General features: G+C 41.9%; 1 protein-coding gene across 2 annotated transcripts; it reads left to right on the top strand.

Moving 5' to 3' along the window:
• The first annotated feature begins 208 nt into the window (after nucleotides 1-208).
• Nucleotides 209-23,190, top strand: CYTIP (cytohesin 1 interacting protein). Of its 2 annotated transcripts, XM_034786349.1 has the most exons (8): nucleotides 209-450; nucleotides 5,259-5,308; nucleotides 5,729-5,783; nucleotides 13,148-13,250; nucleotides 13,397-13,490; nucleotides 16,122-16,191; nucleotides 21,128-21,194; nucleotides 21,939-23,190. In XM_034786349.1, exons 1-8 carry the CDS (start codon nucleotides 280-282, stop codon nucleotides 22,403-22,405), a joined length of 1,077 nt encoding a protein of 358 aa, XP_034642240.1. In that variant the 5' UTR covers nucleotides 209-279; the 3' UTR covers nucleotides 22,406-23,190. The 2 variants fall into 2 exon arrangements, with proteins under 2 accessions (XP_034642240.1, XP_034642241.1); XM_034786350.1 differs by lacking the exons at nucleotides 5,259-5,308; nucleotides 5,729-5,783.
• The last annotated feature ends 1,468 nt before the right edge of the window (nucleotides 23,191-24,658 follow it).

Raw genomic sequence — 24,658 nt, 5'->3', positions numbered from 1 at the left:
ACTGCATGATGTGAGTTCTGCTTGTATCCAGGAGTGGAAAAACAAGCAGATTTCTTTAATTGCAAAACGCATCTCCTAGCTCTCCCATGAGCTTAAAAAAACATTGAGTAATGTTGGCGATCTGCAAGAAGTGATTTATGTAACATGCACCTAAACCACAAGTCACATGGGCTCTTTCTGTTTGCTACTTTTGATTGCGTGCAGAGGAGGTTATAGTTTTAGTTTCCTCAGCCAACCAATGTTCTTTAGCAATGCCAGTCTAAGTGCCCTTCGTCCAACATGTCCTTAAGAAAGCTCATTCAGCAAAACCGGAATGCCAATTTTGTGGGCTACTGCGTTAGTCCAAGTTACACACCTTACTTGGATCCAATGTGCAGTCCCCAGATGGATAATAGAAGAATTCAGAGTCTGGCAAACACAGTGGGAACGTTACCAAGGGGACGCAAACAGGTATGTTTTCAGGTTTTGACATTGTGGAAGGTCCAGTTTTTGCAGGACAGATAAAAATAAAAAACACAGAGAAACAATTATTTTTTTTTATTTCTAAGTGTAAGCTACAAGGTTATCAACATGTGATTTTTAAAGGTTTGTTGTAGAATGTAGCAGGCCACATTCAACCTTGGTTTAACTTTAATACAGTTAGTGGAATTACACCAAGGGGAATTTGTTTTCTTGGATTGTGATTAAAACCTTTAAAACGAAACACTAATATGGTAAGTTTCTAGGGCAACTCGGAACATAAAGTTCTTTTGCAGCTAAGTCCCTAGCTGTACTGCATTAGGGTTTGTTCTGTTTACAGCTGTGTTGAGAAGACTCTCTTGATTTCTGGGTGTTTCTGATAGTTTAATTTACTTTGCTCCAGTATTTGGGCTTTTGGTTCCCTCATGAACTGCCTTCCACATCTATGATTGAAAGCACCTCTCATTAGTTGTGTCCATCTGGTTTGAAGTATTTTGCTAGAAGTGATTCTGATTTGAATTGTTTCTCAATACAATATTCTTTGCTTTTCTTTCTTTTTCTTTCAGAGCATGACAGATTTCTGTTTGTAATTGACTTTTAAGAAAGCCCGTTTCTATTCTTGCTAATGCTTTGAATTGGCAAATAAGCACTTATAGGATGTATCTAACAATCGAATGTAAAGCAGTCTAAATTGAAAGTACATAAAACACATTAACAGAAATTATCAAAGAATATGTGCATACTGATTGTGCACTTAAGCAATCACTTTGTATAACAATATAACTGCGCTTAATCCTTCTCTTTGTACAATCCTGGAGAAGATAAAGCAGAACCAGAACTAGACAGATTAATATATTTCTGTGGAATGCTGTTGATGATTGTGATAGGCACAGTTTTCTATGGCAATCATGCCTGATTTAGAGAGAACATCTACAGTAACGGTTGTGACGTGACCATGTTTGTTAAAAATAAATTGCAACACATGTATTTGCTATGAGAACCACCCTATGCAAAGAATTACATATCTGATGGATACTTTAGAGAAGTAGATCAGTTTAAAGTTATGTGCATATTTAACTCTCACAAACAACCTACATCTAACACTCCTCCCCAAAAACAAATACATGTTTCTGAAATAAGATTTGTACAGAGATGGTTGTTTTATGATGAGGCACAGTTTTATCCCTCTGAAGTCTGTCATATGTTTTATTATGTTAACTTGCAGTCCATAGACATTTTTGTGATACAGGCCAGTAGTTCCTCATTTGTAATCTACATTTTGGCAAGAATCTTTGCTTAAAATTAATGTTAGCCCTTTTCAGAATTCTTCCTGATTTCTTAAATACTTTTCTATTTGCCTGAAATATCAAGTTATGGTTTTCTGGCCTCGTGAATGTGTGTATGCTGTTGGACTCCACCGTGCATGGAGATAAGAGTATTCCTCTAACGAGTGGTGTCACACAGACACTCCTATACCTGCTCACACATGGGGATTTAGTCACCCCAATAACTCCCGGTGAAACTTAGATCTGCTTTTAGAAATGCTGGAATTAGCATTAGCAAATCAGCATTTCCTTTGCTATCACAGCACTCCCGGAAGTACCGCTGTGTGGGTGCAATACTCCTATTGTGGGGTTTCCAAAAGTGCTCCGCATTGGCCTAATTCTACTCCAATTGAAGACGATGGAAAATCGACTTCAATGGGAGCAGAGTTAGGCCAAAACTGAGGGCCTCTGAATCCCAGCCCAGGTGGTCTGTTCTTTTGATGTATCTCTATTTCTCATTGGTGTCAGCGGAGAAGGTAATAGGCCCATTTGGCTACTCGTGGATGAATGCTGGCAGAGATAAGAGTGGCTTTGTGGTAAAGGCACAAGAGTGGGAGTCAAAAAGATTTGAGTCCTGCTGGTGGTTCAGCTGGTTCTTGTGTGATCTTGGTCAATTAATTATCTTTGCCTCAGTTTCCCCATTTGTAAAACAGGGATCATTCTACTTGAGTTTCTCATGGGGTGAGATATGGTGGGTGAGGTAATATCTTTTACTGGACCAACTTGTGTTGGTGAGAGAGACACACTTTTGAGCTTACACAGAGCTCTTCTTCTTTTCACAGGGTGTTAAGTATTAATGTTTGTAAAATGCTTTCAAGTCCTCTGCTGGAAGGTGCCAGAGACGTGTAAAAAGTATTTGTGCTATTAAAATACACTGTTGGCACGATAAAAATATTAACTCTGATTAGAACTACCTACCCCAGGAGAAGCCCTACCCATTTTGCTGGACAGGATGGAAAATATTTTTAGCCCCTGCCCCCCTGCCACCCTTAGAGGAAAAGAAAATAAGAACTGAGTGGCGCAGCAGTTCAACATGCCCTGGAAGATGACTGCCTTGCTCTCCTGCCCCTAGAACCAGCCCTGCCCATGCCCTTTACTGGGCTTGGAGCTCCACATATTTCAGACTGCATTTGGAAGGGTTCCCAAATGTTTTGAAAAACACACTGCATGATTCATGTATATTATATGGCTCCCAACATCATTCCAAATAATGCATTTGTGATACACCTACAACCCCCTAGTAAGATAGCATGTCTGGGGCCTTTGGATTCTGGCCATGTGTAGGCTAGGCTGTGCCTGATTGCAGAGAGCGGGTGTTCAGACCTGCACAGCTCAGACTTTGATCAGGTTGTACATTTTCCATAGTGCACAGCAGTATAATTTCCACAATATCAGTCAGGGCTTTGGAGCTGTGCTCCAACTCTGCTCCAGCTCCAGGCAAAAACCTGCAGCTTCACTGCTCTGGAGCTGCTCCGCACTCCAGCTCCAGGCTCTGTTCCAAAGCCCTATCAGTGAACATTAAGAGTCATTCCTCCTATCTGAAAGTTCCACAAAATACTGTCACATGGCATTCCTACATTATGCAAAACAGGTTCTAGAATCATAGGAAACACTTCAGCTACTCAACCAGTGCAGGGTTTCCCCCTACAGAGTATGGTCTATTGTCCTTTCCAGATTAAAATGTCCCAAGCAATTAAACTCCCAGCACTTCAATTGGGGGGTGGAGTGATGGGGGGTGGAATCCACAGTCGAACCAGTCTCACTCTCAAAAATATTTTCTTATTATTCAGCTTAAATTTTCCCTCTTCATAGTCTCAGCCCATTACTTTTAATTACAACTGCTTTCAATACCCTAAACAATCCCTTCCATTATGTTTACAGCCTTCAAACTCTTCAGCAGGTATACTAGTCATCGCTTAACCAAGTTACATACCCCTCCAGGGCTTTGGTGTTAAGGGCACCGGTTCCCGAACTTTTGAAAGCTGATCACAAAGGTACTAGGTGGCCATTTCCAGTACAAAAGTGTGCTGTGAGTTACCTCATGCTTCCATTGGCCAGTGGTAACACAATATATCAATGGGTTTCATCTTTATCCTATCAGCAGCAGGTTCATGCCTGACATTTGGCTATACAGATATTGGAGAGTTTTTTAAATAAGGCTTGATTCATTGCAGATTTCCTGTGGAGGACTATTGCAGATTTTAAAGTGGCATAACACTGGAGTCACATAAGGGTATATCATGTCCAAAATGTTTTCACATGTTAGATTCAGAAACTGCGTATTTCCACTTTGTATCAGAGAGTCTGGAAAGATCATATTAAGTGACTTTCACACCCATTTGGAAATGTTTCTCCTACCGGTGACTTTCTGTATCATAACAATACTGAAACAATGTATGATGAATGACCTGTAAAAGCACTGAGTGTTACACATGAAATGGTAAGTCAGCCCTAGAAAACAGACAGGTTTATATATTGACAGTTATTAATTAGAAGTAGCCAGCCAGCTTTAAAAAAATGGATTTGAAGAGGAATGGAAATTGGTTTGCAATCTTATATTTAGCTTCTAAAACTGAGGTTCTACAGTTGTCATTTTCATCAGGTTGATCAGATTTACTGTTTTAATTAAAACTTTTATTTCAAATTAAATCCAGTTTGTTTATAGTTTACCTTTCTGTAATTCAGCTCCATCGCTATGGACCTAGAGACGGCTTAACAAAATGAAATCTCTTCTCTCTTCTGTTTGACCCGCTCCCACTTGCCACTGTGTGTTTATTACTGAGGGATGTAGCGTCAGAAGTGCCTTTGTTATTGACTGGTACAGTACTATGTAATCTACCAAACTTCCCAGAGACATGTCTCTTCCCTCATCATTCCATTTGGAAATGACACAGAGACTGGGAATGGTATGGAAGATCAGAGGGATTTTATTTACAACAGATCTATGGAGAATACTGAACCTTGCTGTTGAATTAATGCATGACTAACAGACCACCCAAGTGCCAACCATTGGATGGTGGTACCAAGACCTTGAACGGGATCTCTCTATTCTGGTCTTCCCTTACCCAATATAGTTTTAGGACTAGATTCATCTCAGGCTTATATTGTTTTTTTAGGCATTACCTAAGGTACAGCACCCACAAGATGAAAACTGCTGCGGAGAGGTTGCAAAGTGGCTACAAACTCTCTCCTCTACTGAGGGACCTGCGTGCAGCCAATGCAATCCCAAAGGTGGCCAGGAATGGCTGGAGAGAGTGTATGTGAGATGCCCTGATTTAGCACATCCCCTAATCACTCTGCACCTGCTCCTACACCAGTGGGAACACGGAGGGAGGTTAGGCAGCAGTAACACCTTCTGTCCTCCCGTAGGATACAGGGTGTAGTTTTCTGTTAACTTGTTGATTTTATTCATTGTATATGTAAAGTTAAATATATGGACATATTGACAATGGCAAACTTTATTTCTGTTTCCAGCTTGCTTTAACCAGATCAAGTTCCTTAAGTGACTCTTCTGAGCCACAAAGGTAAAGAGATTTGCTTTTTACTATAATACTTGCTCTGATTTATATTGTGCTATAGATGTATGGATAGTAAAAATATAAAACAGAAAATGAAATAAAAGCCATTCCCTGAAGAGCTTACAATCTAACCGCAAAGAGTAGGTACAGCACAGATACCAGACAGAGAATGGTGGTTCATTCGCACACAGTAGCTAGCAAGCAGTGTAGAGCAGGTGGGTTTAAAAAGTAATTTGAATATTGAGAGGAAGGGCTCCTAAGATTTATGACTGTCTGTAAATGTGCATGCCATGAATCCAGACTGTTGATAGGGCTGATATGTCACAGTTGGATAAATAGCGGCATTTTGCATTTCTTAGTAATAAATAAACCCCCCAAATAGGGTGCTGTGTTCTTTATATGCAGATTTATGTATTTTTCTTACAGACGGCTTCTTGCTATTGTCAAAGAAGATAATGAAACATTTGGATTTGAAATTGAGGTGAGTCTTCAGCACTGTGAATATAGATTATCTAATTCACTGACTATTATAGGTCTGTGTTCATGACGAATTGAAGTGATGGACCCGGAATGTGATGGATTTCAAAGGGTTTACAAATAGAGAAGGACACAGACCAAATCTTCTGATCACCAGCCATTACACCTGAACTTCAAAGAGATTCGGATCTGAATCCAGATCCCACATTTGTAGGTGGCCTTATCTTTATTATGGGCCAAAACAAAACGCTAGATCCAGATACCCTCAACTTCCATGGCTCTTCCTATTCCATGACATGGTTGTTTTAATCCTCCTTCTGAATCCACAATATGCTTCTTGTTGCCAAAAGCAAGGGGTGTTGTCAGCTGATTAGAATAGAGGGTTAGAAAGCAAGAGGACTCCTGATATCAATTCCCACCCCCGTCACTAACTTCTTGAGTAACTTTAGACAAGTGCAGTGCTTACGTTGGCCTAAGTTTACCCATCTGAAAAATGGGTAACGATGGTGCTTACCTGCCTCATAGAGATGTTGTGAGAATTAATAGTTTTAAAGTTCTTTAGCTTAATGCTGCTATATAAGTATTCTAGACACTTATGTTACCCAACTCAGGGATCGCTTCTCTATAGCCTCAATGTGTGTATCTAACTTGTATGGGATTTCCTTATGGACATTGAGGGGAAACAGCAAAATGTCCTTTATACAGAGTTCAGTGCAAACTTGGAAGGGATAAAGAACAAGTATCAAATATAAATATTTGATCCATTATGGGAAAATAACACACACATGCTCTCTTCTGAAAACACTGTACTGTCTTTTTAAAATCTCTTTTTAAACTTTAAGTAGATATATTTTTAGAAGTAAGTGTATAGAGGAACTACATTAAGAATTTTTAAAATAATAATAATGAGCATACTAAGTTCAACTATTTTACTTTTCATGCAATTTACTTAAAAATAACTGTGTGTGTGTGTGTGTTTGTGTGTGTGTATATATATATATATATATTTATATATACACACACACACATACATACATATAATATATATATATATAACATATAATATATATTATATATAGAAGGACACACATACAATAGTCAATATAAATACATTAAATAATAAAAATAAAATAAAATTACTTATGGTTCATAATAAGTTGAGAGCTTGATCCTGTAAGGTTTACTCACAGAGGTCATCTAGGATTGCAGGGGCAGGCCTTTGCAGATTTCTTATAAATTTTGGGAGATATAAATCTTTGCTATTCCTCTTTCAGCTGACTACTTTAATACTTTGATCTGGATCACTAGAAAACAAAACTGATGCAATTTTGAGGGCAGTTGTCTAATACAAGTATCACAGAAAACCTCCTCATACTGTATTTCTAATCTATACACACACACGTGTACAGTATTTGTTTATATACTGGTAGTCTTTATCTGCGTCCATTTATCATTTTGCATAATTACTGTGGGTGGCATGGTTGTAGCTTTAAAATACATCACTGATGTTAACGGTGTGAGATAAATAAGATAGATATTTAGCAGAGTATATAAATAATAAATTTAGAAATGTTCTCAAGGAAGCATCAAGCATTTAGGCTTATTTGAGAACATAAGGATTTGGTTCCCCACTTGCAATACATAGGAATGAAACCACCCATTTATTTACAGTGCTGTTGTTGTACATCTTTGAAGCATTTCCCATATTTATGCACAGAGAATAAATAATTTTTTCAGCCAAATTAGTGTATTAGGAGAAGCAGAACTTTTTCTGATTTAGTTCTGTGACTAATGAGTGTGTAAGTATTCGGGTCAGGAATAGTGGAGAGCTTTTAGAAGTGAAGATAATTGAGTCAATTACTGAGCTTTTGTATGAATTGACAGGGCAGGTTTTCATTATTTGTGGCATTCAGATTAAAAATAATTATTCTTGGCATATCTTCCTGAATGTACATTGTCTGTGAGCCTCTCACTTGATAGCCTGGTCTATAAAAAGCCAGTATCTGTTTGGTATTGAAATAGGTTGATTTAGCTCCAGATTTTGAAGGTATTTAGGTGTTACTTCACTTGCCATTGCACCACCTAAGTCCCATTTTCAGAATTGATTTAGGCTCTTAGGAAGCCTAAATCCTATTGACTTTCAATAAGACGTAGGCTCCTAAAAGCCTAAATCACTTCTGCACACGAGACTTAGGCTCCTAAGCAGTGGCGGTGGAAGCTCCCTACAAGTGTGTGTGGAAGGACCACTGGCACCCGAACCGTGGCCCTCCCCCATGCTGCCCCTTCCCCCGAGGCCCCACCCCATGCTTGCTCCTCTCTGTTCCCTCCCTCTTTGGCTCGCCTTTACAGCCAGTAAAAAGTGATGGGGCCATGACCCCCTGCCCCCACTGTCCCAGCACCCCTGCTCCTATGTCAGCTAGGGTATGTCTGAACTTGAGCTGGAGGTGTAACTTCCAGCTCAGGTAGACACACCCTTGCTAGAACTAGCTCTGATTAAACTACCATGCTAAAAATAAAAGTGTAGCTGTGGTGGCATGAGCCGCAGGATAGACTAGCCGCCCTGACTACATACCCAGGGTGTCAGATGGAATTGTACTCAGGGTGGCTTGTCCATCCTGCCACCACAGCTACGCTTTTAGTGCGATAGCTTGATTAGAGCTAGCATGGGGTTTTCTGCCTGAACTGGAAATTACATCTCCAGCTACAGTGTGGACATATTCTTAGGCTTTGCAACACTGACTGGAGCAACACCTAAGCATCTTTTTAAAAAAAATCTGGCCTGAAGTCTTTACATTGTGTAGATGTGATTATGTGGGATAGCTCAGCGGTTTGAGCATTGGCCTGCTAAACCCAGGGTTGTGAGTTCAATCCTTGAGGGGGCTACTTAGTGATCTGGGGCAAAAATCTGTCTGGGGATTGGTCCTGCTTTGAGCAGAGGGTTGGACTAGATGACCTCCTGAGGTCCTTTCCAACCTTGATATTCTATTTCATTATTACAGGATGATTTAGCTTTCCTTTTGGCTAAGATCAAGTGTGAGTTTAGGCATCCCCGAATAGGACTATATGAATCTCTATGCTACCATTTGCAGGTGGTTTATGAGAATTACAGTGAAAATTTTGCATTTGAAAGTTTCTGCCCATTTGAACGATTCTACCAGTACTTCCCATTTATGGTCTCAGTCTGTTGTAATCAGATTACGGCAATCAGTATTGTTGTAATGGGACCATGCATGTGTCTAAAAAGTTACTAATGTACATACATGTGTGTGCAAGATTGAGGCCTAAATAGCTAGATAATATTTCTCAGGCTAGTATAAACTTTCAGTCTGGTAGGACAATGTTAAATGGCATGTACTGGTGTGATTCTGAAACCCCCGAGTTTCACTTGGAATATTGGATTTAGCTGAAAGCAATAAGTTGTGCCTAATGTTGAAATCACTGAGTTGCATAGTTTCTTCGTGAATAAGTAAATAAGCCCAGGTTTGCTAGAAACTCATGCCAGGTTTGCTCACCATTTGATCCATGTTGTGATTGGAAAAATTTGTGAACCTGCCGAGGATTTTAGGGTTGTAACGAAACTCAGAATTGTGTGGGTTTTGGCTGTCTTAGTTTCACACAGAACTCCTCTTCAGGTCTGAGACAGGTACTCTGAGACTGAGTGCAGTGCTTAATTTGTGCCAGGGCTAGACTTGGCAGTTCATAGCCCCAGCACCTCTGGGCTTGCGGCATCAGTTATGAATGTAAAAAAATTGCTTAAGCTTTAATACCTAATTGCATGAGTCCTGGTACCTCTTTCATTACAAATTAAGCACTGTCTGAGTGTGACAGCTAAATGCAAAGTGGAACACATTGTTTAGCATAAGGAGTTAGCACATACAGTATTGTAAGTGATCATTCAAGACAAAGTGGCCCGTTAACACCTCTGAGTCATAGGACAAAAAGAGGGGGTTAGTAGGTTACAGATTGTTGTAATGAGCCACAAATCCAGCGCCTCTGTTCAGTTCATGATTGTTATTGTCTAGCAGGATTATGAATTTAAGTTCCCTTGTGAAAGTGTTGTGCAGGTTTCCTTTGAAAATGAGGACTGATAGGTCAGATATAGAGTGATCGCTTTGTGAAAAGTGTTCATGCACAAGTGATAGGGTGTTTTATCATTTTCCTGGGTGAGTTCATTTGAGAGCGTATTGATTGTCTGGTTTAACGCACATTGTTATTGGTGCATTTATTGCACTGGATGAGGCACACCACATGTTGTGATAGGCATGTGTAGGACCCATGGGTCTTGAAAGGTGTGTTGTGGGGACTGTTGATCATCACAGCAGTGGAGATATGCCTGCAGGTTTTGCATTTGTTGTTCTGGCGGGGTCTGGTGTCTCTTTGAATTGGTGTGTCCTGGTCTGTGGGGAAATTGCTTCTGATGATGAGCTTGAAGAGGGTGTTGTTTGAAGGCCAGAAGTAGAGGGTCAGGAAATATTTCTTTCAGGATGGGGTCCCCATTGTGTATAGGTTGTAATTGTTTGATGATACCCCGGTTGGGTTCCAGCGTAGGGTTGCAGGTGACAAGTAGGGGTATTTGGTCAGAGAGGGTTTTATTTCTGTATTGAAGCAGGTTCTCTTGGGACATTTGGGTGGCCTGTTCCATGATGTGATCTACTTGTCTGGTGGAGTGTCCTTGTTTGGTGAAGACGGTTTTAAGTGTGTTAAAGTGTATATCCTGGGCTTTCTCCTCAGAGCATACTTTGTTGTATCTGAATGCCTGGCTGTAGATAAGATTTCTTGGTGTGTTTGAGGTGGTTACTGGATCTACGAAGGTAGGTGTGGTGATCTGTGGGTTTCTTGTATATGGTTGTCTGTAGGATTCCATTGTTAAAGCTTGTTGTGGTCCATAAAGTTGATGTTAGTGTGGGAGTGTTCCAGAGAGAGTTTAGTGGATGGGTGGTGGTTGTTGAATTTGTGGTGGAAATCTATGAGGGGAGTTTAAACAGTCTGTACAAAAGATGAAAATATCAGGTATATTACTGGTTTTGTGCTGTTTGTCCAAAAATTCTTCTTCAAAGTGGCCCATGAAGAGGTTGGCCTATTGGGGACCATCCTAGTACCCATGGCTGTTCCCATGGTTTGAACAAAGTGTTTGTTGTTGAATGTAAAATTGTTATGGGTGAGGATGAAATGGATGAGTTTGCTGATGTCTTTGGGGTGGATAGTCCATTATCTTGTAAAGATTTTGAGGCAGACGATGATGCTGACATTGTGAGGTATGTTGGTGTATAGGGAAGTGACATCCATGGTGGTGAGGATGGTGTTCTGAGGGAGGTTGTTAATGTTGCAGAGTTTGTGAAGGAAGTCAGTTGTGCCCTTTGTGTGGTGAGTGGTTAGAGGATGGTTTCCTATGAGTCCCAATATTCCTTCAGTAAGAGTGCTGTGGCCAGAGAGGATGAGTCTGCTTGTGTTCCCTTGTTTTTGTATCTTGGGAAGCATGTAGGAGGTCCTTGGGATGAGTTTGTGGGGAATGAGTTTGTAGAGTTACTCTTGGAATTGTTTGGGGAAGGATTTGATGATGTCCTGTGGTGTGGTGTCGGATCTTCTTTGAGATCTTTATAGTAGGGGATGTTGGAGAGTTGTCAGTTGGCCTCATTAACATCCGCCTGCACCCCCCCCCCCCCCGCCGGAGTCCTGAGACCCCCTGCCCCTCCCCTGCGGCTGGGACCATGAGACCCTGACTCACTCAGAGGAGTCTCGAGCCTCCCCTCCTCCCCCTTGGCTAGAGGAGCCTCGCACAGGCCAGAAGCTGGAGCGCCCTCCCCCCTCAGCTGGAGGAGTCATGGGCTAGCCGAAGCTCTGAGCCTTCCTCCCTCCCCACCTGCCTGGAGGTGCCCCAAGCCCCCTCCACCTGCCCAGAGGAGCCCCAGCCTAGCCACAGGGAAATGTTTCTCATTTTCATTTGAAGAAGCTTTTCATATGCCCCATGCAGGTTCCGGGGTGGCTGAGGAGGCAGTATTTGCTACTCAACTTCCTGGGTTCATCAGTTCAGGGAGTCCAGGAAGATTACTGATGAACCCAGGAAGCTGAATAGCACATACCACCTCCTCAGCTGCCCCGGAACCTACATGGAGCATAATAAAGCAAAACCTCTCTCTTCCACCGCTCCCCCCACCCCCAAACTCCCTCAACTGGGCATCCAGCAGCCATGGGAGAGCCTCCCCTGGCTTATTATATTCGCCGCCCATGACAATGGTGTCCCCTTTGTCTACTGGTTTGATCACTGTCTGGTGGTTAGATTTCAGGGACTGTATGGCGGTGAAGAGATCATGGTAGATGTGATGTTTGTTAAGTTTTCACAGTCAATTTTTTTCCTGAAGCGGACATGGTAATTGTAAGTGGTGGTATCATTGTTGTTTCACTATTAATGTTTTGCACAACTCCAGTCCTGAATTGTGGTAGGAAGAGGTGGTTAAATATTGATATTACCAGGCAACCAACAGGACTGGTTATTTCTTATGTCTTTGCAAGATAACCGAGATTTTGATTAGGTATTTACAGTTACATGACCTGTCTGACTATTTTTCGAAGTACATGTGACACAGATGATGGATTTTGCTTGATTTTTTTTTTATAATTATTTAATAAATATTCATTTCAAAATAAAAAATAGAGGCAGCTATTTTTTTCTTGGAGCAGGTGTGGACACAATGTTGTGCCTTGGGACTCGGAGCTTTTACCGCTTAAAAAATTACTTAGGACAAGAGTAGGTTCAATTTTCCTTGCTTCTCAGTTATCTCATAATAGCCTTTTGTCCCATCTAATATTACCTGATGGTTAAAATGACATTTGAAATATGGTACCATAGATGGGTCCAAAATTTTTAAAACCATGTTCCCAGGCTGTGTCAGACTCTACACTGTTATAACTGGATCCTACAAGATGGTAGCTTGTTGTAATGTAAACAAGAGAATAATCTATGTCCAGGTTGTCTAGAACCAGAAAGTTGTTCTTGTCTACAGTTAATGTATAAATAGGCCTAAACTTTTCTTTTTACTGTTTAGTAGCCATCTTGGTTTAAAACTATGTTGTGTAGGAATGGCACATATTGTAAATAAAATGAACAAGGATAATTTATTATGTTTTTCTGTTTCCACTCATTTCTCTCTTCAGAAGGAAATAGCCTATTCCTATTGTCCCAGGCTTCCTGACTTCTCATTTATGATAATAACAAAAGTAATAAAACATTATGCAATACAAAAAATAAGAAAAAAATGAAAATAAGATGAACACTTACTGTGCACTGATGGAGCTGTAAGGCAATATTGAACTTTTTACATTGATTTTGAGGTTTTAATATTGGTAACACTGTCAATTTGATATTTATAGACACGTAGATTACAACACCAAAATGCTTGCTCCCTGCAAATATGCACGTATGTCTGCAAAATACAAGAAGAAAGTCCTGCCCATCTTTCTGGCCTGCAAACAGGTAACTATTCATGTTTTCCTATGGTTTGTGGCTCTGTTTGTTTGTTTTCCCATTTATTTCAGTATCATTTAGTTTTTATTTTAGAGACTGTGGAAAGAATGGTGTGTACCTGAGATGTTCATTTTATTTGTATTTAAATTTACCAGGTGATATTCTAGCCAATATCAATGGAGTGAGCACTGAAGGTTTTAGTCACAAGCAAATGGTGGACTTGATAAAATCTTCAGGGAATTATTTAAGGTAATTAAGTGTTTTTTCAAACATTTTAGTTTAATTCCTTCTCACACTATGAGCCTAAGAAGAAATGTTTACTTGTTTCCTGATGCTCCATTTGCTGTTTCTGATGCTAAGGCAAAAAGGATTAAATCAAATTCTGCTGATGAAATAAGATCCACAGTTCTGCCTGTAGGCAGGAACACGGTAGCAAGTTCAAAATCATAGAGCCGCACTACATGACAGTTTAGGACAAGAAGTGCAGCGTTACCATAGCACATCAAATATGCAGAATGTAATTGCCCAAATTAGAATTGAACCCTGCTCTTGCATAAGGTGTCCATATTTCCCTATGGTGAATATGGGACACCTGGTAAAATTACTCGTATTCAAGTAAGTTCCGCGGCAGTCAATCAGAATGATGCAGTACAAACATTCAAATTAACATCAAGTTGACTGAGCCCGTTAAAAAGAAATACTGAGCAGTTGGATTCTTCTTATCTTTAAGACTTTAGGGTTCACACAGGGAGGGGTGACACACACACCCTTCCCCTCCCCCATACACATGGGGAGAGGTGATGCACACACACTCCCATATACCTCTCTCATATGGGGGGAGGGAGTGACCGACCGACCTGAGCCCCCGAGACAGACTCGCCTCTCCTGATATCTGGCATCACATCTTCCTGAGGCAACATGGGGGGTTGTGGGCAATCAGGGTCACATGCCCCTTCCCCCCCAGATTTCTGCCAGGGTTCATACCAGAATGTGGCCAGCAGCAGCCTTTTGGCACTGTGAGGGATGGAAGGGACGGGAGCTGCTTCCTTCCCTCTTCCCCCCCGCCCCCCACCAACTCCTCCGCCCCTGCTGCTGGGACAACCTGGCCTGTGTCTTTGCAGAGCTCATCTCTTCTTCTCTCCTCCACCCCCAGTGGCTGGCAATAGCTTGTCCCTTCCTGCCCACACAGTGTCAGAAGGCAGCTAACACCTCCAGGCCGCTGCTGGCCACCGACATAACCCAGCCGCCTCCTGTCCCCCGGCTATAGTGTGGGCAGGAAGGGGTTAAGTCTTAAGGATGCATTGTGCACCAGGGCCCAGGGAACCTGACTGAAGGGGCTTCAGCATTCAGCCTGGCCAGAGAGGTGGGTCAGCAGGGGTGGGTGCCTAGGGGCTATAGAGCAGCCCCGTGCCCCCTGTGGGCAGGACCCAGGGCAGGAGGGTCTTGGACTTTCCTGGGGTGCTGGCCCAACCAGAGACAGTGGGGGAAGGAAGGAGCCTGCCAGCCAGGCTGCTGGTGAGCTGAGCGCTCTGACCAGGGGCTGGTTCTCCTCACAGCGCTAGGAGTGGGACGCGCCCTGCCAGGGGGGATATGGAGGAGCAGAGGGGTTGGGGGGAAGGGAGAAGGGCAAAACAGGGAGAGAACAGTGAGAAGGGGAACATGTAAAGGGCCAATGGGTGGGCAGCACAGGCGATACATAACCAGGTGCTGCCTGGCACCTGCCCACACTCACCGGCCGCCACAGCTCACAGCCAGCCCCGGCCAGAAATGGAACAGGGGGCAGGGCCATGCTGGCCGAGAGCCAGCATGCAGTGGGGGCTGTGCTGACAGAGCACCGGGGAGCAACCAGCCCCACGTGCTGCAGCTTCACCCCCCCCTCCACCAGCCTTGCACACCCAAACCCATTGTCAGCCACAGGACCCCTCCACTCACCACTGGTGGGCGGGTGGCTGGCAAGCAGGGATCAGGCCAGCAGCAGGACCTGCAAGTACTGATGAGGGGAGGCAGAAAATATGGGACAATTTGCCCGTTTTTAAGCAAAACTCGGGACACCTGCAGGAGGGCTTAAATACGGGACAGTCCCTTAAAAAATGGGACATCTTGTCACCCTACTCTTGCAAGCATTATTGAGCATGAGGTAGGCAGGTTCTCGCAGTGGATTAGCACAAAGCTGTTTGTCACAGGCACTTATAGAATGATACATTGGAAGAATTCCCAGGCCATTACAAGACCCCCTCAATCTCACACTCACACACTTGGATCTTTGTGGTAAGTAGTGTTAGTTCTCTCACTGCCTGTTGATGTAAAACTTGTAGGAAGACTAACTAGTCAAGACTGTTACACTTACCTCCTTGTCCCCATTGGCCCTGGGATCCCCTTTTTTATATTTACCATTCTTTGGATGTTGGCCCAATACTCTCTCTTCATCCTCTCCTGCTTCTCCACACTCCTGTGTTTGGAATTTTACAAAGTGGCTGGATTCCTCTGTAACACAGGAAACACATCACTCCTTAAAATACCTGATTTGAGAGAGATAATATATCCTAACTACATCCCTCTCCCCAGCCCTCCATATTCCACTTGCTTTTTAGACTGTGAGCTCTTCAGGGTATTTACTGTGCCTCTTGCATCTGAAGAAGTGAGGTTCTTACCCACGAAAGCTTATGCTCCCAATACTTCTGTTAGTCTTAAAGGTGCCACAGGACCCTCTGTTGCTTTTTACAGATTCAGACTAACACAGCTACCCCTCTGATACTGTGCCTACTGACTCCTCTGTGTGCTACTGCAGTATAAACATTAACTAATAGTAGTAATGTAATACCCATACATGCTTAAATGGTCTTTGTACATTTCAGCCATGAAAACAATTGTTCTTTACAGATTAGAGACTGTTAATGGAGCCAGGATTGTTAGGAGAATGGAACTTGAAACCAAGCTGCAGTTATTGAAGGTAATTTAATATGTGGTTTTTAAGTGCAGTATGTCTCATGTAAATATGTTATGTGTAAAAAGTGCCAGATTGACTTCTTGAAGACCGAAGTCATCTATTTTTCTGCAGACAAAGAAGGAACAGGCAATGGAAATGCAACATCTCGCATTGCCCTGCCAATATGCATCAACCCCTCCTGCCTCAAGTTCTGAGAGGCTAGTTCATTTCCTATGTCTTTGACCTTGCTAGTTCTACTGCCAGCGAGGATACCAGGTGTGTTGGCAGTCTTTGTGAAGACGATGCTTCTCCACAAGGGGAACCCCAAAATACTCAGGCCCTCATTTTATCATCTGCTTAAGGTCATCTAGCTTGGGACATTGTTCATACGTAGTATGTGTGAGGAGTAGAATTAAGGAATGTTTGCTGACTCAGGATAGCCCAAAGCTGCTGGATGATGTTTTCAAGACTGATTGAGAGGAAGGACTGTACTGTGGTTAGGGCACTAGCTTGCCACTTGGGGAATTGGGGTTCAATATTCTGCTTTGCCACAGACACCCTGTGTACCTTGGGCAAGTCTCTGTCTCAGCTGCCTACCTGAAAAATGGGGATAATAGCACTTCCCTACATCACAGGCTTTTGTAAGACACTCAACTACTATGGTGATAAGGGCCATATAAGCACCTAAAATATTTAGATGATAGAATTACTTCTACTTCTGTAAACCTATAATAATCTCTGCCATGTGAGTGTCAGTAATGGGCAAGTGCTAGGTGTTATGACACAGACCTTGATTCATTTTTTATTAACAGAGTTGGTATGATTTTTAATTTGATCTGTATTTAGCAAATACCACCAGCAGTTTTGTACCATGACATGGCATTCATAAAGAGTTTAAAAAAAACAACCAGAAAACCAAACAAAAAAATGCATGCTGAACTTAAGCATGCGTGTGTGTGTGTTTACATCTGACTCCAACTGAGTGAGCCGTGGCAGATCTGAGCAGTGGCCCGTGCCAGCTGACTTGGACTTGTGGGCCTCCGGCTGTGGGGCTGTTTAACTGCAGTGTAGACATTCTGGTTCAGGCTGCAGCCCGGGCTTTAGAACCATGTGAGGTGGGAGGGTCCCAGAGCTCAGGCCACAGCTTGAGTGAGAACATCTAAACTGCAATTAAACAGCCCCAAAACCCATACCCCGAAAGCCTGAGTCAGCTGACATGGGCCAGCTGCAGGTTTTTAATTGCAGTGTAGACATACCCTATGCATACAAGTTAAGTCATCAAGTTGATCCAATTAACATACCTGTCTGGTGTAGTCAAACTATTCACTAGTGTCAGCATATCTGGAGTTGGTGTAGTTGAGAGCAGAATCTGACCCATCCTCTTTACTGTTTTTCTTTTCTTTTAAAAAATGCTGGTCCTGATTCACCTCTCACTAGTGACACTAATGATTTCAGGGGAGACGTTCCAGATTTACATTAGTGTAACTGAGACCACAATGGTGTCCACTTACTCTCTTATTACAAGGAAAGTACTCGGCCTTTAAAGTGTTTGTAATTTAAACAGATTAATTTTAGTCAAGAATTTAAGTTTTTAAAGTGTCCTAGAAGTAGTAAGTTGAAAGCGCCTGTTTAAAACTATTAAAATACATCTAATCTCCAAATGAATTACAGGGCTTTCTTTGGGTTTCTCAGGGAAGGATGGTCTAGGGGATAGGGTACTGGACTGGAAGTCAGAAGACCTGGGCTCTGTTCCCTGTTCTGCCACTGGCCTGCTGTGTCTCCTTGGGCAAGTCTCTGTGCTTCTGTTTCTCCTTTGTCTTCATTTAGAATATAAAGGCAGGGACTGTCTCTCACTCTCCTTTGGGACCTCTGGGTGCTATGTAATGCAGCTACTCTAATAATAATAATATTTACCAGGTGCTCCTCTGCAATGCTGGCTCTGAGGCAAAGCTCCTTCATATACAGTGCTGCTTTTATGCAATCTACCATGTTCTGCCCTGTCCCTCAGTGTTGGGAGATTTAGGAAGGTAGAGGGAGGTAGGGGAACTACACATGCCCAGCACGTTGCTTACATCACATGGGGCCACCACCTGAGTTTGACCTCCAAATGACCCTGATGTTGGAATGGCAACCCCAACTTCGATTAAATCATCTAAGTATGCAAGCAGCCACCACCACCTAGTCCAGAAAGAACTAGAAATAAGCCAAGTCATGGAGCCAGACATTTCATTGCTGTGATTAATGAGACCACAGTAGTTGATTATTATGTCGGCAGTCACTAGTACCGCTACAGAGTCCATTACTGTTAGTTGTACAGGCTGGGATAAACTGCCTGACAATTGATCTCTCTCTCTCTCTGATAAAAGCTTTGAAAAGCATCTGAGCCTAAGAAAAACATCATAAAGTTACTGTGCTTTGTGATATACCCATGTACATTTTGATTTGACAAACAGTAGGTGGAACAGAGCTACTTACTTTACAGTGATGGATTTAAAATATCCCCAATCTGTTTCTTAGCAGCCGAACTCTAGCCTTGCTAAGTGGATTTGTTAAATATGAAATTCCTCTCTCTCCTTTCCCCTTCCAGATTCAGAATCTAACCCCATCCCCCTCTTTCTGCCCTCATTCAGAATTTAATTAAAGCAGTTATCTGCTTCCAAAATGGCTAGTCCTCTTGCTGCCGTGCAGACCACATTGTAATGCTCCATGATGGTGCTAATAGGGCCGGTCATTTTGAACATCCTGTGGCCTCACAGCATAGACCACAGCATCTCTAAGCTTAAGTCACTGATAAAGCAAAACTGCTGCATCTCTAACTATATGCCCTGTTTTCAAGAAGGGGGTTAATATATCAACTATAGTTTCCCAGAAGTGCAAAACCACTACCTCACAAAATAGTTGTCATATATCAAAGTATTGAGAGGGTGTGGGCCTGGGCCCACTGGTTTCATATTAGTGTGGTTACAATAGTAAGAAACCAATTTTTTGTTTATAAAAGATCTGTCCCCAAAAAGGCTTCTATAATTGAGACTCTACTAAAGTATGTGATAAGTAACCACAAGTACAAAGAGTCATTATAAACCGAATTAGAGAGATAAAGTGGGTGAGGGAATATCTTTTATTACCTCAGCCATCTTGTGTCTCTAATATCCTGGGACCAAAACGGCTACAAATACACTGCAAACCGAATAAGCACATTTAGAGTTTAAGAATTGTTTTGGTTTTTGACATAACCTGCCAGATTGGTACAAATAACCTTTTTACAGAACTAGGGACTGAACATGTAAGCACATTGTTAGAGAGATGTGTTCTAAACTTTTGGGCCAACAAACTGAAGAGAAGTCTAGCTAGGATCTTGGCAGCAACAGTTGGATGCACATCATTTATTTGAGTGTCCAAGTGCTCCCAAATTTCAATTAGGTGCCAGAAACCATAATTAGGGGATAGCTGGGACTCTGATGTGGTGATGATGAGAATAAGGAAAATCTTGGATATTCTGAATAATCAATAAAAGGTGTCATGCTGCCCTCATGAGAATTCACCCAGATTTGGCCAAATTATAGGCCTCTGAAAATCACCATTTGCAAAAGTTCAGTAGTGCTTGTTAGAAGCTTGCTGCTAATATTGCCAAACATTTTTTTCTCACGGTTTTTCACTGCAGCAAGAAAGAAATTTTTCCGTTTGTTTTGTGTCGACCTGAAACTAATTTTATTTGGGTTTTTTTTGGTTCAGCCACCAAACCAAAAAGCAGTTATCCACTTAGCTCTAGTCATTAAGAAGGGAAGCGGTAGTCTAATATGACTGCCCCTGAAACAACAGTCCACACAGATGTCTGCACACACGTGGTATTAGCAAAAATTTGCATTTGTATTCAACATCAAGCTTCTGCCTATGTAAATCAGGAAACGGCATGTCTGGCTACCTATTTATAGGTACACTGAGTTCATTTACATCATTGCAGATGGCCCTATTGCATCCACCTTAAAGTAAAATGGTACAGGTTTTATTGTTTTAATTAAAATCTGTAACTGCATTTGAGATGTCTAGATAAGCATGCAGCAGGGAGGAAGCAAAAATGTTGAGCAACATCAGGATAGATGATCCTTTATAGGCATCAGACTGAAAGTGCTGTTGCTAACCATGACATCAGGACATTGCTCAGGGCAGAACAAGCTATAGAAGCACATGTGCCTTGTTTTCAAGAGCTCAGCACCCACGACTGGGGACAGATTTCCAGAAGAGATCAGTGTTAGGCTCCTGATGTGCTGAGCTTTTTTGAAAAATCTGGTCATTCAATTTGGTGACTAAATGGTAGCTGAGCATTTTTCAATATCCAGACCACAGTGCCCATGATGCTGGCATCACAGTGGGTTGACTGACAATTTTAATGCAGCAACCAATGCTGGAAATTCTGAAGATCTTCTTATCCCAAATAACTAGATAATCTCTCCCCCAGCCTTTCTTTTGGCAAATGAGTTTCATTGTCCTTGCCAGTGATTATTATACAGTTATTGCACTACAGTTATGGCTTTTGCTTCAAAGATGCTGCTTCTATTATGGGATGTGCAGATAGTATTCAAATGCTGTTGGTACAGGTAGTTATAGTATCATGCCTCTGAACTTTTGCGTTCTCTTCTTGTAGGAGGCGAGCCCGACTTCCAATAACTAGTGTTATCATATCTATGGGTAATAAGAGAATCCAGATAATACTCCATAATAGCATGTGTTAGGTGCATCAGCAAAAGTCAAACAAAAATTAACCGAATAATTTGTTTCTGGGAGAAACTTACTAATTTTCAAGCAGGCTCTGTTAATACGACTGGTAAGAGAACATGCAATTTATTGAAAGTACCTGCTTCCTAGAACTAAGCTGCAGTTTTTCTGAATACACCATTTCTCTAAACAAGCTTGACATTGTGAAAGTTAGTGCTAATCATCATTCACAATTTACCCTTCACAGCAAACTTTGCAGGAAAAATGGGTGGAGTTCCGATCGCTGCAATTACAGGAACAACGCTTGCTGCATGGTAAGTTTTGATTTCCTGTTAGGAAACCACAATACGTTTCATGACCGTCACAGCTTCTTCGGCAGAAATTCTGTGTGCTCAGTCGAAAGCAGGTGTTTGCTTGGGTCTGATTTTCATTTGGCTTCTTTTTCCCTGTTAATGAGGGCATTTTGTGGAAAAACTGTTTCAGGGATTAATGAATGGGGATGTCTGTCTCCTTGGCTGGTGCAGAACAAAAGGTCATTTGTATGAATTCTAGAAAACAGAAGTTGGCATTGGTTACACACTTTTTCCTCCCTTCCTTTACTGACTGACCCAGGGAATGACCTTCATTCTGTTTATCTAGGGGGAAGCAATAGGTACACAGCTAATACACCTTCCTCTAAAGTATCAGTAATTGGCCACTGCCTGAGGCAGGACACTGGATTTGATAGATCAATGTTCTAAGCTGGCATGATAAATCCATGGGGCTCTTCCCCATCTTCCTGGCTGGAAAAAAGCTGATATCATGACAGTAAGGAAGAACAGAGAAATCTAGGGGAGACAAAATAAAACTGTTGACGTGCCTTGTGCAGCTCTCTTCAATTAGCCAAACATGTAGGCGTCAGTTGCCAGTAACATATCTCTCTAATGACACTTCGGGAAGTTCAGATTGTGAAGTTGTAGATTATCTTTGATACACAAACTTCCTGTGCTCTGGTTTTTACGTAATTTACATTGTATAATGTCACTGCTTTTATACCTTTTATACCTTTTTTTTCTTAGGGGAGGTGAATGACAACAACTTTGACACCCTGGAATTGGAGTCCAATTTATTTGGTAGTGGTGCTTCATCAAGGCCTGCCTTCCCAATTAAGCCCCGATTCTCCAGCGAAAGCAGCTGTAAAAGCCAGCTGAGTTCAATGACAGTGGACAGTGAGGATAGCTTCTACCAGACCTATGTTTTTGAGGATTCTGCTCATGAGACTCTGAGCCGACAGTCGAGCACAGATGATGATTGCTTCTTTTCAAGGGACAATGACACTGCAGTAGGGAAATATTCACTGAGGAGGAACAGAAGCATCAGTCTGGCTAGCAGTGGATCAATGTCGCCCTCATGGGATGGAGGCAGTTTTTCAAATATTTTTGGAACACTCCCACGGAAAAATAGGAGAGGAAGTGTCCGAAAGCAGCTTTTAAAATTCATTCCGGGTCTTCACCGAGCAGTTGAAGAGGAAGAAAGTCGTGTCTGACATCTTAAGTATCTTCTTCAGTAGCAAGGACTGTGTTAGTATCCATAGACAGAAACTGCAGCAGTAAAACCACATAGTGCCTGGGATTCATACTGACTCACCCAGCCACACCTTTTCCCCCGACATAACCTTATGACAGGACTGACATTATTTAAAGTGCTGGTTTTTTTTCATTATTCTTGAACGCAGCTAGCACACTGTGAACCCAGCTTTGTTAGTACAGAACAGATTTTCAGGGACTAACTTTGGTATGTGGAAAAGCTTTGCAGCACCTTCTCATCGACCCTCATGTTACCAATGTAGTCCACTCTGTGTGAGAGTTACAGCTATTTATTTCCTACGTTAGCGAGCCAAATATTATATTCTTCAAAGAACTTTATTAAAGGGCCTGCTGCTGCTGAAATCATTGGCAGAAGTCCCATCGTGAGCAGGATCAGGCCCCACATATACAAATGTGCACACCACAAAAGAACAAAACTGTGAAAAGAAGTGCAGTAACTAGAAGTCTGAAGGATTTACTTGTATGTTTGTTAACCTTGTTGCCTGAGCTGTGGCTCAGACTAGGGTATATTTGAGTTTCTGTAGCAGAGACTAGGGACTTTTATTTAAATGCAATTGTCTTTCCAGTCAGTAAGTTAGCGAGCACATTTCTCCAGTCAGTCATGCCCATAGGACAGCATGCACATGCTGCAGGGCCCGTAGCAGTAACTCCTAGGATATCATTGGGATTTTTCTTGTCTCTTCATGCTAATATTTTAATACACATCAGAACCTATGGCCCACACTTTATCAGACCTGTCTGGTCCTCATGGTTGAAATCATTGATATGTCATGGTAAGTTTTTACCGTCACAGGGAATTTGAAATCTACGGTCACTCACAAACTTACGTGATACCTCAGATAACAAGCCAAAGCTTTTCTACTATGGCAGCTCATTCAGTACCATTGTCTGTTGTTTTCACACTAGACTGGCCACAATAGCTGAGTTACTGAGCTTTTAAAACACAGGGTGTGTGTTTCATTCATCTGGGTAGGGGGAACAAACTGGGGCCATTGAATGTAAATGAACTTGGGAGTCAAAACATTTCAGTTTTCTAAAAAGAACCGGTGGAGAAAAGCATAAAGGGTTATTGGCTTAAAAAATGGAGGGAGTATCTGAAATATGAGACAACTGCAGAGCCACACTCCTTGGACTATGATTGAGTATGTTTGGGGGAGGTATTCAACTGAGGTATGTTATTTGATCTGCAGCTGCACGGTAGTATAGAAAGAGAGAGGAAGTGGCTTTCTGGTGCTGCTGGTATCGGATTGACATTAGCTTCGGTAACATGAATTGACCTTGTACTTAGCAGCAGTGATGACAAAGATCATTGAAATGATGAACACCAAAGAAATATTGGACAGTGTGTACAGAACAAAATAACATCCATTGCAGTAGTTTGGTACCAAAGGTTTTGGAACACATTTCAGTGGTTTGGAATGAAATGCCAGAAAAGGAGTCTTCCAGGGTGAACTGATAGAAAATAGAAAGAAAAGGAAAAATCGAATGGCAGCACAAGGTTCTGGAAAACTAGTGATATAGTCTGACTGCTTTTGTGTTTTCTCTGCTTCAAGACCCTGTTGTGACAGCTCAGGTGGGCCCGTTATCCCTGCTTATAGTGACATGTCTCTAACTCCTGTCACTTGTTTCTGAAATTCTAATCAGGCTTATTGAAAACATATTTCCCTGTACTGTGCATATATCAGGCTCAGTAACAAGTAATTTAAAGGTTATGCTTCTTCACTGTCACTAATTGAGATTGTTGCAGTCAAAGAAGCATAGGAGAATTTCAGCAGTCTTGAGAAAATATTGATCAGCGAGCGATGACCTAAATACAGTACATCAAATGAATTCTCCTTCTTCAAGGTCCCATAGAAATAAGTCCATCCCTTCCTATGCCATTCTCATGGGATGTCCTGCAGTTACCAATAGGATTTTGTTTTGTTTCTGAATGGACTGCAAGATTTCAGTCTCACTTTCAAAAACTCCTTACAAATCAGTGTCAGGGAAGTGTGCCTTTTGGGATTCAAACCTCATAAACAAGCTTGCACTCTTAAGGACTTCATGGAATTCTATCTACAGTATTTTGGTGTACTGCTGCAGAAACAAAAGGGTCAGCAATTGTCTAGGTTTTTTTAGGATTAAAGATTTCTGTAGTTTATGGAATGAAGATGGAAGGGATAGTTTACCCAAGATTATAGGAAATTATTTAA

The sequence above is a fragment of the Trachemys scripta genome, chromosome 11 (genome assembly GCF_013100865.1).
Source record: "Trachemys scripta elegans isolate TJP31775 chromosome 11, CAS_Tse_1.0, whole genome shotgun sequence".
In the NCBI taxonomy this organism is placed as follows: Eukaryota; Metazoa; Chordata; order Testudines; family Emydidae; genus Trachemys; species Trachemys scripta.
Note: the sequence above shows the minus strand (reverse complement) of the source record. Positions and strands in the feature narration are given on the sequence as shown.